This window comes from Lithobates pipiens, unplaced genomic scaffold (genome assembly GCF_037356315.1).
Source record: "Lithobates pipiens isolate NorthernLeopardFrog02 unplaced genomic scaffold, aLitPip1_a1.2 Scaffold_19, whole genome shotgun sequence".
In the NCBI taxonomy this organism is placed as follows: domain Eukaryota; kingdom Metazoa; phylum Chordata; class Amphibia; order Anura; family Ranidae; genus Lithobates; species Lithobates pipiens.
Window position 1 is genome coordinate 190,286,153 of NW_027507764.1, and position 18,286 is coordinate 190,304,438.

The 18,286-nt window shown below is 39.7% G+C and overlaps 1 protein-coding gene across 1 annotated transcript in view; it reads right to left on the bottom strand.

The window, feature by feature from the left end:
- CNTNAP2 (contactin associated protein 2) overlaps positions 1–18,286 on the bottom strand; it is a 2,388,168-nt gene that overhangs the window by 944,371 nt on the left and 1,425,511 nt on the right. Inside the window, exon 10 of the mRNA XM_077491601.1 lies at positions 11,602–11,773. Within this exon, the coding sequence (XP_077347727.1) occupies positions 11,602–11,773 (172 nt within the window). The remainder of the gene's footprint in view (positions 1–11,601; positions 11,774–18,286) is intronic.

An 18,286-nucleotide genomic window follows, 5' to 3' on the forward strand; every position in this document is an offset into this window, starting at 1 on the left:
GCGTTCGAACGTGCGGACCGCGAATGTCGGAAATTCGCCGCGAAACGACCGCCGGGCGAAACGTTCGTCCATCACTAATTGCAGGCGCTATTTCTAACACCATAGTGCCCGCAAAACCCCCTGGTGTGAAGGGGGTGTTATACCTCCTTCCTGCCCAGACCAATTTTCAGCTTTCAGTGCTCTCACACTTTCAATGACAATTACTTAGTCATGCTACACTGTACCCAAACAAAATTTTTATTATTTTTTATTATTTTTTTAACACAAATAGAACTTTCTTTTGGTGGTATTTAATCACAACTGGGTTTTTTTTTTTTTTACGATACAAGAAAAAAGAGCAGACAGTTTCTATTATAAAATTTTGTTAGTGATTTTCATAGTGATTTTTGTTTTTTTAAATTTGGACCAAAATGTATACTGTTACATATCTTTGGTACAAATAACCCAAATTAGTGTATACTATTTAGTTTATGTGAAAGTTATGGAGTCTACAAGCTATGGTGCAAATCACTGAAAATTTACCACACCTGATCACACCTGATGTACTGAGGGCATATCTCAATTCTTAAGGCCCTGACATTTCAGGGCAGTATAATACCCTGCAAATGATCCCTTTTTGAAAAATAGACAGTCCAAGGTATTTAGTAGGAGGCATGGCAAGTTTTTTGAAGTTGTAATTCTTAGGAAAGTGAAGAATTTTTTTTTTTTTTTTTTTTTTTTTTTTTACACAAAATTGTCATATTAACAAGTTATTTCTCACACATGGCATAAGCATACTTGCAGTGACACCACAAAATATATTCTGCTACTTGTCCTAAGTATGGCGATACCCCATGTGTGAGACTTTTACACAGCCTGGCCATATACAGGGGCCCCTCATGCAGAGAGCACTGTCAGGTGTTCTAGGAGCATAAATTACACATATAATTTCCTGACTACCTATCACACCTTTGAAGGCCCTGGAGTACCAGGACAGTGTAAATACCCACAAAATGACCCAATTTTGGAAGGAAAACACCCCAACGTATATTCTAGGAGGGAATTAGTCTTTTGAACTTGTAATTTTTTTCCCACAAGTTTTAAAACAATGTGGAAAGTAAATGAAAATGTTTTTTTTACATAAAGTTGTCAATTTATAAAATATTTCTACAAAATAGCATTTACATAGCAAAAAACACCCCAAAATACATTTTTCTACTCCTCCTGAGTATTGCAATACCACATTTGTGAGACTTTTACACAGCCTAGCTACAGAGGTCCAAGTAGCATTATCAGGCGTTCTAGGAGCATAAATTACACATATAATTTCCTGACTACCTATCACATCTGTGAAGGCCCCTGGATACTCTGATGAGTCTGGAAACAGGTACTCAGGTACTCTGATGGTCTGCAGATAGGTATTCAGTTACTCTGATAGGCTTGATACAGGTACTCGGGTACTATGATGGGCTGGAGACAGGTACTTGGGTACTCTAATGGGCTGGAGACAGGTACTCGGGTATGCCGATGGGCTGAAAACAAGAACTCAGGTACTCTAATAGACTGCAGATAGGTAGTCAGATTGGCTGGAGACAGGTACTCGGGTACTCCGATGGGCCTGAGACAGGTACTTGGGTACTCTGATGGGCTTGAGACAGGAAAATTGGGTGCTCTGATGGGCTGCAGATGGGTACTCTGATGGGCTGGAGACAGGTACTCTGGTACTCTGATGGGCTGCAGATAGTAGACATGTGCAATTTGTTTCATAAATATTCAAAATTCTAATGAATTTAGTATCGTCTCCCTTTTTAAGAAAAATTATTTATGAATTATGAATTTCAACTAATACGAAAGAAATGATAATGAAAATAATGAATTCATTCGGCATGATTTGTTAATTCGTTAAATGCCTAATGAAACAACAGGTTGACTTAGAGTAAATTTTACAGCCCAATCAGCTGATTCATTTTGTGCTGGAGTTTGGATTAATAATACCGGCAAATTTCATTCCTGAAAACTGAGTGAGAAGGGTGTTGTATTTGAGCAGAGGAGACGAGTTTTGAGAAGCAGCAGAAGAGATATTGTGTGTGTGTGTGCGTGCGTGCGTGCGTGCGTGCTTGCTAATTGATTCAAGCTCTAAACATCAGGTTCCTCCTGGTACCAGCAGCAGTGACACAGCACAACCACTTTCAACCACTTTCAAAGTGCTTTCTTGAGAAAGGTGCTGTATTGCATTTGAGCAGAGGAGACAAGTTTTGAGAAGCAGCAGAAGAGACATTGTCATTGTATGTTAATGGATTCAATAAACAAATGATTTTCAGAATTATGATTCGTTATCACAAATATAATTATCCAAAAACAAAACAACTAAACAATAAAACAAATCAATTTGTTATAAAAAAAATCTATACTCTAAAGAAATAATGAATTATCCGAAAACGAATTAATGTAACATGACAATTATAACAGAACAAAATTATGTATTTTACAAATGAAAACAAAATTAAACTAAATTACATTTTCCACCTTGCACAAGTCTAGCAGATAGGCCATGCTGCTTACCCCTGGGTGCATGCACGAGCATTGAGAATGAGGACCACACATGTGACTGGCTGTGATTGGACATTTTCATTGGCTCTTTACCCTAATCGGGGATGGGCTGTGTCCCAAGGACATGTCTCACCCCCGATTGCCGTGCTATGGGCCCCCGGGGAGTGCACAGGCGCCGAGAACAAGCGAGCGTCACGTGATGCCCACCCAGAGGGAGAAGAGGTTCCTGCTGGCATCATTTTACAATACACCAGTAGGGAAGTGGTTAAAGAAACCCTGTCACTTTGAAGAGCACTACTAAATGGTAAATCTCTGAGTATACCTGTTTGTGGTGTCAGTGAGAGAAGTTTACCAAAACTGGTGCACACAGAATATGGTACAGCTGTGCATAGTAACTAGGGATAAGCCGAACACCCCCCGGTTCGGTTCGCACCAGAACTTGCGAACGACCCCCGCGTTCGGTACGAACGTTAGAACCCCATTGAAGTCTATGGGACTCGAACGTTCGAATTGGAAAGTGCTAATTTTAACGGCTAATATGCAAGATAGTGTCCTAAAAAAGGTTTGGGGACCTGCCTCCTGCCTCAGGGGACATGGGTCACTGCAAAAAAAAGTTTTAAAAACTGCCGTTTTGGCGGGAGCACTGATTTTAATGACGATTAAAGTGAAAAAAAAAAGTGAAATATTCCTTTAAATATGGTGCCTGGGGGGTGTCTGTAGTATGCCTGTGAAGTGCCACGTGTTTCCCGTGTTTAGAACAGTCCCTGCACAAAATGACATTAAACGGAAATAACACCATTTAAAACTGCTTGCGGTTTTAATGTTATATCTGGTTCCTGCAATATGGCTGAAAATCATTGAGAAACATGGCATGGGTAGCCCTCCCTGCCCATTACCAGCCTATTTGGGTCTTGTACGCATATTAAGGGGAACCCCGTACCCATATTAAAAAAAGGAAATGCGTGTGGCCCCCAGGCCCTATATACTCAGAACAGCAGTATACAGGCGGTGCAAACAAGACAGGGACTGTGTAGGTTTGTTGTGTTAAGTTGAATCTGTTTGTCATTTTCAACCGGTACATTTTTAAAGTGTAGCTCCAGTCAAAAAAACTATCTTTAAGCTTTTTGGAAAACATAGGGAAGGGTTATCACCCCTGTATAATTTGTTTTGTCGTCCATCTTTTTTCATCTCACTTGCTGCTGTCTCCTTGCGTTTGCAAGTAGGAGATGTTTGTAAGTTGGATGTTTGAAAGTAGGTGCCTGCCCTATATTATAGCGGTATGTACTGGGTACAGAGCACGCAGACTAGCTCCTAACACTACTGACTGCAAGCTCTATTATTAACCACTTGTTAGCCCAATGTTTGCATAAAGTGAAAGATGAAGTTATGCTGAGTAAATAGATATCAAACATGTCACTCTTCAAAATTGCACATGCCCGTGGAATGGCGCCAAACGTCGCTACTTAAAAAATCCCCATAGGCGACGCTTTAATTTTTTTTTTACTGGTTACATGTTTTGAGTTGCAGAGGAGGTCTAGGACTAGAATTATTGCTCTCGCTCTAACATTCTCGGCGATACCTCACATGTGTGGCACATGCAAGCACATGGGGACATGGGCGCTTTAATTTTTATTTTATTTTTTTATTGTTCATTTTACTTTATTTATTTTAGTTTGACATTTTTTTCCCCAAAAATATATTTTTGATCACTTTTATTCCTATTACAAGAAATGTAAACATCCCTTGTAATAGGAATATGGGGTGACAGGTCCTCTTTACAGTGAAATCTGGGGGGTCAATATGACCCCACATCTCACCTCTAGGCTGGGAAGCCTGAAATAAAAAATAAAAATAAGATTCTGGCTTTGATCGTACTGGCGAGTTGGTAGAAGCACCGGAGGGCGGTGAGGGGTGGGGGGTGTCTATGGCTGGGTATTTCAGGGTATCACCGAGTATGGCTGGGTATCTCTGAGTATGGCTGGGTATGGCAATTTATGGCAGGGTATTACAGAGTATTGGCGGGGTACTACAGAGTAATAGCAGGGTACTGCAGAGTATTGGGGGGTACTACAGAGTAATGGCAGGGTACTGCAGAGTATTGGGGGTACTGCAGAGTAATGGCGGGTACTGCAGAGTAATGGCGGGTACTGCAGAGTATTGGGGGGTACTGCAGAGTAATGGGGGTTACTGCAGAGTAATGGGGGGTACTGCAGAGTAATGGCAGGGTACTGCACTGCAGAGTAATGGCAGGGTACTGCACTGCAGAGTAATGGCGGGGTACTGCAGAGTAATGGCAGGGTACTGCAGAGTATGCACTGGTATTGCAGAGTATTGGCAGGGAATTGAGGGGTTAAATTCGGTGAGCAGCGATGTGGGCACTGCAGATGCAGCCCACATCGCTGCTGACACGGATCTCTTTCCCCTCCGCTGTACCGATCGGTACAGAGAGGGAAGGGAGGAACAGGCGTCATAACATGACGCCGGTTTGTTTCCAAGTGATCACTCCGTCATTTGATGGAGCAATCACGTGGTAAACGGCCGCTATGAGCGGCCGTTTACCGTGATCCGTGATGCGACCTGGCGGTCACGGATGCTCTCGAGTGCGCACACCTCGGGGCACGCGAGAGCAGAATTCTGGGAGGCCGTTAATTAACGGCCTCTCAGAGTTAAACAACCCCCCTGAAGCCGTTAATCGGCAATGGGCAGTTGTTAAGTGGTTAAAGCTAGATCACTAGCTATATAGGTGAGGTGAATATAGTGGTGTATACTGCAGTCAGGGCACAGACAACAACCACTACACAGCAGCAAGATAGGAAATCAGCCAAAAACGATTGGTGTGTACTGTGTTGAAGGTACACAGAACACCCACTGCTTCAGATGCTAAGTAACACACTACACGAAGCCGCCTCAAAGGCGGCCTTATATAGTGTGGGGCGTGCACTACACAGCCTGAGCTATGATTGGCCACAGGCAGGATGCCTGTGGCCAATCATGGCTCTCCTCGCTGCCGGCGCTGCGATTGGCCAAGCATGCGGGGTCACAGTGCATGCTTGGCCAATCATGGGGCAGCAATGCACTGCGCCACCGCAGTGCATTGTGGTCCGCACGCGCGTCACTCGAATTTTGACGCGAACGGCCCAAACGTTCGGAATTCGCCGAACGGCCGAACAGCCAATGTTTGAGTCGAACGTACGTTCGACTCGAACACGAAGCTCATCCCTAATAGTAACCAATCAGCTTCTAGGTTTTATTGTCAAAGCCTAATTAAACAAGTTGAAGTTAGAAACTGATTGGTTACTATGCACAACTACATCAAATTCTGTATGCACCAGTTTTAGTAAATATCTTTAAGTTTGTATTACAGACATTTATTTAAAGTTTATAGCTAATATTGTGAATGTTTGATATTTTACAACAAAAATATCTGGTGGCAGAGTAAAGAAGCAACTGTGCAGTTATCAAAACCCAGCAGAGATCCATCTCAGTTGGCTGCCACTTAGATTGTAGTTCCGCAAGTTGGAGAAACTTTGTGCAGGGTGAGGCTGAGAGCGCTATTGTATATTAATGACATCACTGTGTGCGTTTGATCAGTCATTGACCAGGGTCTGACACCACTTCTATCACAGTGAACACCTTCACCTTCAACACTTATGCCGCGTACACACGATCGAATTGTCTGGCGGAATTGGTCCGACAAACAATCCACCGGACTTTTAAGTCCGGCGATTGCTAATGCGATGATGTACAGCACGTACGACGGGACTAGAAAAAGGAAGTTCAATAGCCAGTAGCCAATAGCTTCCTTCTCGTACTTGCTTCAGAGCATGCGTCATTCTTAGTCCGCCGGACTAGCACACTGACGAACGGATTGTCCACTGAAAGCCAAGTCCGGCAGACATATTTTGAGTCAAAACTACTTTCTAAGTCCGCCAAACTTTTACGATGAAAAAGTCCGCTGGAGCCCAAACATGATCGAATTGTCCGGCATACTGTGGTCCGGTGGACTAAGTCCGCCGGACAATTTGATTGTGTGTACGTGGCATTAGAGTTCTAATATCTTGTCAGGTAAGCAAAGGAAGGCCCAAGAGGGCATCATTGTTGGTCTATGCTTATGGCATCTGTTGATCCTAATCTGAACCTGTATAATGGCAATGCATCTTCCATGCGGTTGCTGCACATTACTGTTACTTCACAGCACATTGCATTTTGCAGTTGCAATTTAGAAACTGCTAGCAATCACCACTGATCACAAAATAGAATAATTGTATACATTTTTACTTTGTTTATTACTTTGCGTCACAATTATGTTATATGATCTAATGAATAGCTATTCATCAAAAGTGGCAAGTATTGTGACAGTATTGGGATAGCTGCAAATGCAAAAGGAGTGGCAAGGGATTGATGGAAGGATGAGTATATGGGGTAGAGCCACTACTACTGACATCTCTATCACTTATTTTATGTCCTCTACATATACCAATTTGATATATGCAGCATATTCCATGATTAACATGGTTATTATACTGTAGAATTTATAAACAAATACTGGACTTTATGGTACATTATGCTTGCAGATCATGTCTAATCTCAATTGAACCACAGATGGCCATATTGCTGACCAGTGCATAGAGTATATTGAAGTTTTTTTTTATGAAACAAGATTTAACGCGTTTTGATTAATCAGGGATTTAAAAACATCTGCCACTGCATTCTTCAGCGTTTTTTTTATTATAGTCTTGTACAGATACCTTTAGATTTTCTGTAACCTAAATTACTCACACAGACTCCCTTTCTCAGATGACATTTTTTTTTTCCTTTAAGGCTGTTTTGTCTGGGAAACTGACCACGTTTTCATTGAAGGGACCATCAAAAATATCACAAGTTCACAAGTTCTAGCTGCGATCTTCAGCTAACATGCTTTACTTTTATTATAAAAAGACAGAAATATTCCTGCACCGTGGATTAGAAGCAAGACATTATTTTGACAGTTGTACCCATTTTATGTGGAAATTACAAGAATACTGGCATAGTGTTCTCATTCCTCTGCAAAATTTCTGCTGATGGTAGTGATTTCCGACGCACTTTACTCTGCCAAAACTGATCTCACTTAGTAATTCCCAGGGACACTATGTAGAGAAAGATACTACTGCCTTATAATGAAAATAAGAAAGAATTACTTCTTTTTCCACAGATACAGTGGAATTGTTCATCTTTAAAGAAAGACAGATAAATATGTGCCTATAATGACAAATGGTTCAATATTCACAACTGAAACATGCACATAACATATATACATTTGATTTTTTTTTTTTTTATAAGAAACAAATAATTGCAGATGGCACACTTTTGTGATAAACCCTGTTCTTTGTCATGGGGCAAAGAATAATTTAGTTTAGTGTGTCTAATTCCTAATGTTTTCTGGTCCTCATACTTTTGTATACATAGAAATCGGTAATCAACTAACTAGCTCTACTTACTAGGTCGAAATTCCCCCAGGGCAGTGTCCAGCCCCCCATGTAATTTTTTTTTCCAATTCCAACACTGAATTTTAGTAATGTTTGCTGAACCCACCTTGAACCAAACCCAGGTATCGTCACTACTAGAGCTGATTATGTAGCACTTTAAGCTGGGTATACATGAGCTGAAAATTGTCTGAAATGTTCACGTGTATGCTGAGAGCCTGAGCCAGCCACTCCTGCACCCTGCATTGCCCAGTGCAGAGAGGGGGTGCAGAGCAGACAGCGGTGACTGATAGCCACTAGCTCTCTGCTCAGTGCAGTGGAGAGAACTGAGTGATCACCTAGCATCCACAAATCCAGACTTCTCTTTTAAAAAAAGTTTCTGAAGACATTTAGGCTTTGAACACATATCATTTCAAATATTTTGCTTATATCTATTCTTATATATTGAGTAAGCCTGAGGATCCAGTCAAAAAGGACATAATGTTAATAGTTGTTAGCACCGGTACTTGAGAATAAACCACCTAGAAGAAAGAGATTGGCCCTATATGAATTTCGGTGTCGGGTCTTGCCTATGTAGCGTTGATTGTCTCACTGAGATGCTGCACTTTCATGTATCATGTATTTTTATTTATTTTTATTTTTTTCTGTGCTACAAAACATTATTATTAAAACGTGTAGAAAGAATTTTACTGACCTTTTAAGGCATTTAATCAAAGAAGAGTTTTTACACTGATGACTGCAATTTGCAGATTAACTGAGAGTTAAACATGCTAGTAAGTGAAAGGCAAAGGTGTGAATAACAGTCTTGACTTCCTCATCACACTTTTTCAAAAGTGCTAAACATGAAATAGATTGATAAAGCAAAATTTTGTTACAATGCAAAATTCAGTTTTACTTCCTTTGGGGCACTTCTTTCATGTCTATGTATGGGAATCTCTTGGAATTAACTGGTTTTCTACAGTCATTTTCCATTAAATGTGATCTGATGCTCAACTAAGTCACAAGAATAGACACATACAATGTGCTTAAGCTGATAACACAGAAACAATTCAAATTTCTCATGTCTCTATTGAACACACCCATTAAATATTCACAGTGCTGGAAGGAAAAGTAAGTGAATCCTTGTTATTAGTAGGTCAAACTCCTTTGCAGCAATGACTTCAAGCAAGTACTTTTGATAGCTCTGAATCAAACCTGCATAATATTCAGAAGGAATTTTTGACTATTCCTCTTTACAAAAGCACTTCATCTCAGACACATGTGTAGGATGTCTGGTGTTTAGGACTCTCTTGAGGTCATTCCACAGCATCTCTATGGGGTTTAGGTCTGGGCTCTGATTGGGCCAATCCAAAAGATGCATTTTGTTTTTCTAAAGCTAGTTTGTGAAGTATTTACTTAAATGCTTATGGTCATTGTCCTGCTGCATCATTCAACTTTGGGAATCCATGGGAATACATTTTTCCATCGATGATGGCAAATGGTACAGGTCCTCAGGCAGCGAAGCAAGCCCAAATCATAATGTTCCCTCCACCATACTTCAGAACTGGGATGATGTTTTGATGTTAGTAAACCATGCCTTTTTGCTCCATACATAGTGCTTGTTATTCTTCCCAAGCATTAAAATTTTGTGACATCAGTCCACAAAAAATTTTCCCAGCAGCGCTGTGGTTTGACAAAGTGCTCCTTGGCAATCTTCAGGCAAGCAGCTTAGCGAGCAGCAGCTTCCTGCATGGTGTTCTGTCATGCACACCCTGCCTGTTTAAAGACTAATATATGGTAGACTCATGAATATGGATGTTTGCCAGGTCCAGCGGCATCTTCAAGCCTTTAGGCGTTACTTGTGGGTTGTTCTTCACTTCATTAAGGATTATGCATTGTGCCATGAGAGACATCTTGGCTGAGCACCGACTTCTAGGAAGAGTAGCCAAAAAACGGTCGACTGATAGATGCCTAAACATTTTAAGATTTCTTTGTATCCTTTTCCAGCCTTATGCAGATCAATTGCTATTGAATGTATGTAGCAGAGCTGGCCATATTTCCGTGGCCACACTTAGAAACTGAGACCAAACTACATGGTATTGCTCTCACTCTCCCATACTGGTCACTGGAAGTTCAACATGGCACCTCATGCCAAAGAACTCTCTAAGGACCTGAAATAAAAAATATTTCTGTCCTACATAAAGATGGCCTTGGTTATAAGAAGATTGCCAAGACCCTACAACTGAGCTGCAGCATGGTGGCCCAAGACCATACAGCAGTTTAACATGACAGGTTCCACTCAGAACAGGCCTCACCATGGTCAACCAAAAAAGTTGAGTGCACATGCTCAGAGTCATATCTAGAAGCTGTCTTTGGAAAATAGATGTATGGGCGCTGCCAGCATTGGTGCAGAGGTTGAAGGGGTGGGGGAGTCAGCCTGTCAGTGCTCAGACCATACGCTGCACACTGCATCAATTTTGTCTGCATGGCTGTAGTCCCAGAAGGCACATGAAAGCCATAAACAGTTTGCTAAAGACAAACAGGCTATGGACATGGATTACTGGAACCATGTCCTGTGGTCTGATGAGACCAAGATAAATGTATTTTGTTCAGATGGTGTCAAACGTATGTGGTGGCAACCAAGTGAGGAGTACAAAGACAAGTGAGTCTTGCCTACAATCAAGCATGGTGATGTCATGGTATGGGGCTGCATGAGTGCTGCCAGCACTGGGGAGCTACAGTTCATTGAGGGAACCATAAAAGTCAATATGTACTGTGACATACTGAAGCCGAGTGTGATCCCCTCCCTTCAGAGACTGGGTCTCAGGGCAGTATTCCAACATGATAAGGACCCCAAACACACCTCCAAACTTTCTGCTGTGGGAAGCACAGTGCCACCAGCAGGTGACCCAGATCCGGGCAGTCCACAGTGCCACCAGCAGGTGACCCAGATCCTGACAGTCTGAGTTTCTTTTATCAATCAAAGCAGCTCTAAACCACACCTCCAAACTCATTTCATCAATTGGACTTCAGGAGGTTGATTTACTAAACCTGGAGAGTTCAAAATCTGGTGTAGCCGTGCATGGTAGCCAATCAGTGTCTAACTTCAGCTTGTTCAATTAAGCTTTGACAAAAAAAAAACTGTAAGCTGTTTGATTTCTATGCAGACCTGCACCATATTTTGCACTCTAAAGTTTTAGTTAATCAACCCTCAGATGTAAAAACTAGTGACTTTAATTAGCTTTCATTAGTCTATGGATTCACTTACTTTTTCCTCCAGCACTGTAAATGTTTATTGGGTGTATTCAGTAGAGACACAATACATTAGAATTGTTTGTGTTATATAATCTTAAGCACACATGTTTGTCTATTCTTGTCACTTAGATGAGAATCAGATCACATGTAATGTCAAATTCGTGCAGAAAAACGGTTAATTTGAAAAGGGTAGACATACTTTTTCTTGCCTCTTTTTTTTTTTCATCAATAGATTTTTATTGTTTTACATCAGATACATGCAAAGACAATGTATACATTGTGTTTGATTATGTAGAATCTTTTTCTTGCCTCTTTACATACAGTATAGACAGAATTTCTTTACATGTCTGTAGAAAAATTGGTGGGATTATCCTACCTGTCAATGATTGCACACATGTCAATACTGATGTTTGCAAAGCTCCCTTGCTTTCCCCGCTCTATTGCATGAAGGTCAACCAACTGGTTATCCACGTGGATGAGCTGCATGCACCCTTGAAAGAAGTTTTCAAACAAAGGGCGATCAGTATTGTTCGTCTTGGAATAGAAACCTAAAGGAAAACAAATTTTTAAAAATTAAAGATATATTGTATATGTATAATGTTAATAAATATTAATATAATATAATATATTGATAACAGAAACAAGATTTTAATGACATATTATTACATTTTGGTTACATGGTAATCCAGTTGTGTAAACAATTACTATGTCATTTGCAACATTCTGTTCATCCTTCTTCATAATCATAAGTATGAAATAGTAATAAAAGCAAGAGAAAGGTAAAGAATATGTTCTATTTAGTAAGCTATATATTTATTTATTTTAACAATAAACTCTGACAACAAATAGTTCCATTTTGCCTGCAAAAAAAAAGTGGTAAGTGCACTCAGCAAATCTAGCATTATTAATCAAACACAGAAAAGGTCAAGATCAAAAAAACCCCCAGAAAAATCATTATGTCATCAGTTATATTATAGTGTTTATAACATGTGTACACAAAACAAACCTGCATTATAGCACTATTTCTATGGGGTTATAAAATATGCATTTCTTTAAGGCTAAAATGTATTGCATTGTATGCTTTGCTTATTATGCATTTTTTTAAATGTTACATTTTTAAAATGTCTGGTATGATGCTAGTAAACAGATTACCCAAAAATGTACTTTCTTTCTGATACTCTTAAGCTGGCCATAGACTATATGCATTTCTTGACTAATTTTCTTTAGATTTACCTTCAACTGTAGTGCAAGGGCCTGACCGACTGCATACAAATTGAAAGTGCTTAGGTTTAACTTTGTATTATATGGTTTTGGTAAATCTAAAGGAAAGTTGTACGAGAAAATTGTATAATGTAATGCCAGCCTTAGGCGTTGTTTGACTGACTTTGACCTTGTCGAAAATGCACCTTGCTTTTGACATCAGTTTGAGACGCTTCTGAGATCATTTAGAATTTATTGATGGATGCATTTGCCCTGCAATTGACCTACATATGACCTGCATTTAACCTGCTTAAAACTGTTTAAGTATTCCTATAGACTTGTATGGGGAGAGAAGCGGTTTTGTAAACAAACTTGTTGACGCAAGCCTTTATGCATTTCATGCTCTTTGCATATATGGCAGGAATATGAATATGGCACGTGCGTTCATTGTGCATAAGTAATTACAGCTGTAATAGCACACACATGAGCATTAGGTGCATAATGTGTGGTGTTCACTTTGAGCCTTTGTATGACTATCCAATCATGTATAAGGAAAAAAAAAAAAAAAAAAAAATTTTGCAAACAAATAATTGGTTTATTAAAAGGAACACCACCTTACATTATTTATAAAGCTCAATGAACATTCACTTTGCAACGTGAACACTTACTTAGTCAAGTAAACAGCCTTTGCCTTTTTAACAGATCAGTCCTCATAATGTTCTTGTTTAGATTTTACCTGTCTGCCCTGACTTTAAGCCTCCCCTAAATGGCGTAATCTACCAATGGAAGCATTCCGGAGAACAAGAACACCGCAAGTCACTATCCAGACTAAAACCCTTTTTCTGATTTTCAGTGGATGTTATGAACATGTGCTTTGCTTTCAGTTTAAGTCCATGCTGTGGAGCCATTTTAGGATAGTATTGGGAGCAAGATGTTATAAGATACGTAGATTTCAAGGAATATGTTCACCATTAGTATAGTTTACAAGTTGCACCATATCTAGGGTATAACAAGTTACATGATCCAGTACCCCCATGACAGAGGGTAGGGATTCCTTTTCCCTGCAGCTGCTGTCACATTTAGAGGCAAATATATATTTATTGTTTTACAAAATAACAAGGAAAAATAATGATAAGGCCACTTCAAGGTAAAGAAAGGGTCATTAACATAAAATGCAATCATAACAAGCATATTACACAATTGAGAGCAATAAAAAACAAAAAGGTAATGGTTATGGCAAATAATTCACATATAGGTTGACATGTAAGAAAAAAGTGGTAAAATAAGTAATGCCTAGACTTACATTAATAGGAGGTGAGGTGGCACAATAAATAAAGAGGAAAAAGGGAGAAACAAAAGAGTAAAAGAAAGAGAAGAATGACCATTAGGTGGTCTAAAGAGAGGGAAAAAAGGGTAGTAAGTTGGAACACGAGATAATCTCAGTGACTACTGAAATAATAATTATAAAAAAGGGCTATCGGCCAGAAGATAGCACTGAAGCCAACTGTTTGGGGAGGCTTGAAAGGTTCTGAAGGAGTCTCTATGCCCTTCCTATTCGAGGACTTGGTTGATGTGGTCACTGAACCACCATCAGATGATAAAAAAGCTGCTGTCACATTTAAAATGTATGCAGCTATGTGGGGCGCCACGTGCACAGCTACAAGTTTTGTTTGCAACTGTGGCAGATATGTTATAGTTTTTAATAGAATATGAGTATACGGATCAGCACCCTCTTATTCCATTGACCCTTCCTCGAGCTTCCTAACTAAAAGCCCATATGGAGGTATGGTAAGAAAGCTGGAGGACATGTCTTCAGGAGCTTGACATTGCACCTGCGATCCACTGATCGTGGGCGCAATGCTTTGCAGGATCTTGTGGAAAAAAACATGTTAAATGCACTTTTTTTTCCTGTAAAAATATGTTAATTATTTTTTTCTTTAAGGGCTAGTTCACACCAGATGCAGTTCCGTGCAGTTCAGTTTTTTCTGCACCAGTACAGTCAGATCCGGTGAGTTTCTGCACCAGAAACTGATCGTAAACGGACCAGAAACTGACTGCATGGTGGGAACTAGAGCCATTGGAATACATGCAAAACACTGTGTATGCATTTTTAGTGCAGAAAAAAAGAGCACGGAACTGAACAGAACTGCGTCTGGTGTGAACTGGCCCTAAAGGTAAACTTAGCCCCTTTAGGCAGTAAAAGAGTTTAATCCACAGGAGGCTTTATAGATTGTAATATTTATATACAAGGAGGTTTGGGTTTAGTGACTTATTTTATGCATAAGGACCTAAGGGCCTCAAGTTACACCCTAATAGATACAAAAAAAAACAATCTTAGACTTTGATAAACTTATTTGTTTTCTTAAGACCAGTAATATAATAAACAAGAGCCTTGACCTAAAAAATGCTAATGTTTGATTACTTTTATGAAACCAAATTAACCTAAATTACTTAATACACAGCCTAAACGCTGAACAGTAATGAAACACTATCGGGAAGAAATGTACTGTATAATGAGTATTGCTGAGTTACTGTCACTAACACCCAGCTGTGAGATGCTGCCAGTAATTGTCCATTTCCTTTACTGTGTACAAATATGTCAAAGCCACATTGCTTGAATAATCAACAGAAAAGTTAAATGTGAAAATAGCAAATGCTTTGGATCAGTGGTCTCCTTCTATCTATCTATCTGGTCTGTATTATTTTCTTAAAATTGCATGCATGTTGCTTACAGTTTTCCTGTTCACAATCAAAGATGAAAGCAATGTAATGGAGCAGTGTTCCAGAATCCTGACATCTCTGCAAGATTTGCAAGGCAACTTTATGTAGAAGCCTTAGTTATTGAAGTGTCATTATTCTGAAGAGACACACTGCTATGTATTCAGGAAATCAATGTGCCTTCTAGATGATTTAGTCCCTGACCATCTGGCAGGTAACTGAAGAGCAGATAGTTTTTCAGGATAGCTATTTTTCATATCTACAAAGTTAAGCAACAGTAACGGACAGTGGCTCATTGGTAAAGCAACACACTTAGTAAACATTTTAAATATTCAACCATTTGCTTTCTGTTTCCCATGAACCTGCCAGTAGTCTTTTGAAAGATTAGATGGTTGGTTCAGTAAAATTAATTTAAGCTTGAGCCACATTTTTTTTTTTAGTAAAGTAGAAAGAAACATCATTGATAAAAATGACCTTATAAAACGCAATTTTAACCATCCATGAATTGAAATGTATCATTGAAAATGTAAATTCCATTATAAATATGGTATTGTAAGATTATTTACAGTAAATAAAAAAGCTTCTGCAAATTATAGACCAGACAATCTTTCGGCTGTCTATACAATCCATAGTTCACTGTAACTTTTTGTATAAATCAAATCCCTCTGTCCCTCTTTCCTCCTTAGTTGTCCTTCTTTTTTGTCAGATGTATAGACTATATAAACTTTAACTCTATAACTCTATATAAAACTGTTCTTTTTAAAGTGATTATAAATTATTATTTTTATTGAAAATAAAAAGATGTCTTACTTACCTTGTATTCTGCAGAGAAGTCCCCTACCTCCTTTTCTGGAGTCTGTACTGAGAGGGCACCTGTGTGGCCACACCCATGAGCCAGGCTGTGTGAGTCAAAAGACACACATACCACCCATAAGCAATGCCCCCACTCCCTCCTCACAGGATTTTGACTGACAGCTGCAGCATCCTATCACTTTCCTTGCTGCCTGCGTCTCCTGTGAGACCAGGAAGAAAAGAGGTGGAAAAGATGCATTTGGGACAGCATTGGATCAGTGAGAGGAGTCAGGTGAGTGTTTAGGAATGGGGGGAAACAGGTAGTGGGGTGTTTTGTTACCTTAATACATGCACTTGATAACCAGTTTAACTATCAAAAGTGTTAAACTACACTAAATCTTTTTAGTTACCAGTCGGCCTCTGTACTGGGTGCCTCCAAGCCAGATCCCCCTTAGACTTCATGCTCCACTTCAGGGGTTTAGGGACATGGGTCCCCAAGCTGCAGCTGGAGATGGGACCAAAATGGATTTCTTGTATTCTGCAGCTAACAACCCAGAGGGCCTGAGCCCTCATGCCAAGATTTCCCCCATCGGAACAAGGGCCCTTCTGTTCCAGCTCCCAGATTATTTATGCACACCTCAGCCCTCTGCTGGCCACTCTTCCTTTTAGGGGTTGGCTGAGGCCGCATGCATATGCAGGTAAGGGTCTGCTTCCCTCACCCACTAAATTCTGGAACCTACCATAGTCCAGGGGAAAGCCGCAGAGCCTGCAAGCAGCAGAACCCAGAATAGCCAAAGGTAATTGTAAACACTGCTGCAGTGGAGACAAAAAATAAATGTACCTCAATTATAGCAACTTGGCTAGGAGGGTGCTACAATAGTTTATGTTTTCATTAGTTAATGTTTCATGTTAAAAAAAAGAAAAAACATTGAGTTCTCAATGTAAGCAAATATTTTATTTTATGCCAGAGATGTATTTCCTTCAACGCTGTCAAAACCACAACGCACATTTCTAGGTCCACATGAAAAAATGCCCCTTGCTGGTAGAAAATGTCAATTGACCTTGCACCAGATAACTTTTAAATGAAAAACTGTGTAATCTTGGCATTCAAGCTTTGAAAAAAAAAAGAACTGTGCTTATGAAAGGGTTAAAGAGCAATCCCAGCGAAACGAAAAATAAATAAGTGAACTGCTAATTTGATCTCAGGACTGTACTAAAAACAAAGTAATTGATTTACTGAAGAACTTCAATTTTATCTTAAGGTGGTCACATGTGATATAATCATTCCATTGATCGTTCAAGGTAACTAAAATGATCACATTTGAAAATGAATCTTACACTGCAGACCCACCAGTCTATTGTTTTAGAGAGCTTTTAACTGATTTTAACAAAGGCAAGTAGATTGACTGTGGTTGAATGTTATTCATTGTTCTGGATCGATCAAGTAAATATATGTGTGTTTGTCAGACAACCAATCATAATGTAAATCAATTCAATTATATGTTTTTTCAATCCATATCATATGTGATTTGTTGTTTGATATTTTAATTGACAATGATTTGCTTGGTCATAATTGCTATGCATCACAAAGCTCTATAGCTATATGTGTTAATATACAGATCACATACAAAGATAGGCTGGAGATCTGATGTACAGGCAAGGAAGAGGGGAGAAAGAGTTAAAAATATATCATAGTTAGGCTAGGTTTAAACTACAACTGGCTGCGGATCGCACAGGAACGCTGTGCATCCCCATTCTCTGGTTCAGAGACCAATCAGGGCCAAATCTTTGCTTGAATTCAGCCCTGAAACTGAGCCAAAGACGCAATGTGCAGTGAGCTCCGCAGTCTCATTCTCCTGCTATGCGAATTGGATGCAGGGAAACCAGCATCCAATTCACCTAGGTGTGAATCCAGCTTTAGTGAAAGTTCCTCACAATAAAACAGTGCTGCTGATGACCGATTCACTCGTTCTACATTCATAAATTACCACCATTTCTTTCTATTTTCTGATGTAAGTGGAAGGGAAGGGATCAACAATGTAAACAGTGGTAGGTTTAAATTTGTGATCAGTCATCACAGTTATCACATGTTACATAGCCGCTTGGATTGGCTCGGTACACTGGGGGTTATTTACGATAGGCAAATCCACTTTGCACTGCAAGTGCATTTGGAAGTGCAGTAGCTCTAAATCTAAGGGGTAGATCTGGAATTATTGGAAGCTCTACTGATTTTATCATCCAATCATGTGCAAGTTAAAATGCTGTTTTTAATTTTCCTTGCATGCCCCCCTCGGATCTACAGAAACTTTACTGCCAAGTACACCTTCAGTGCAAAGCGGATTCTCCTTTAG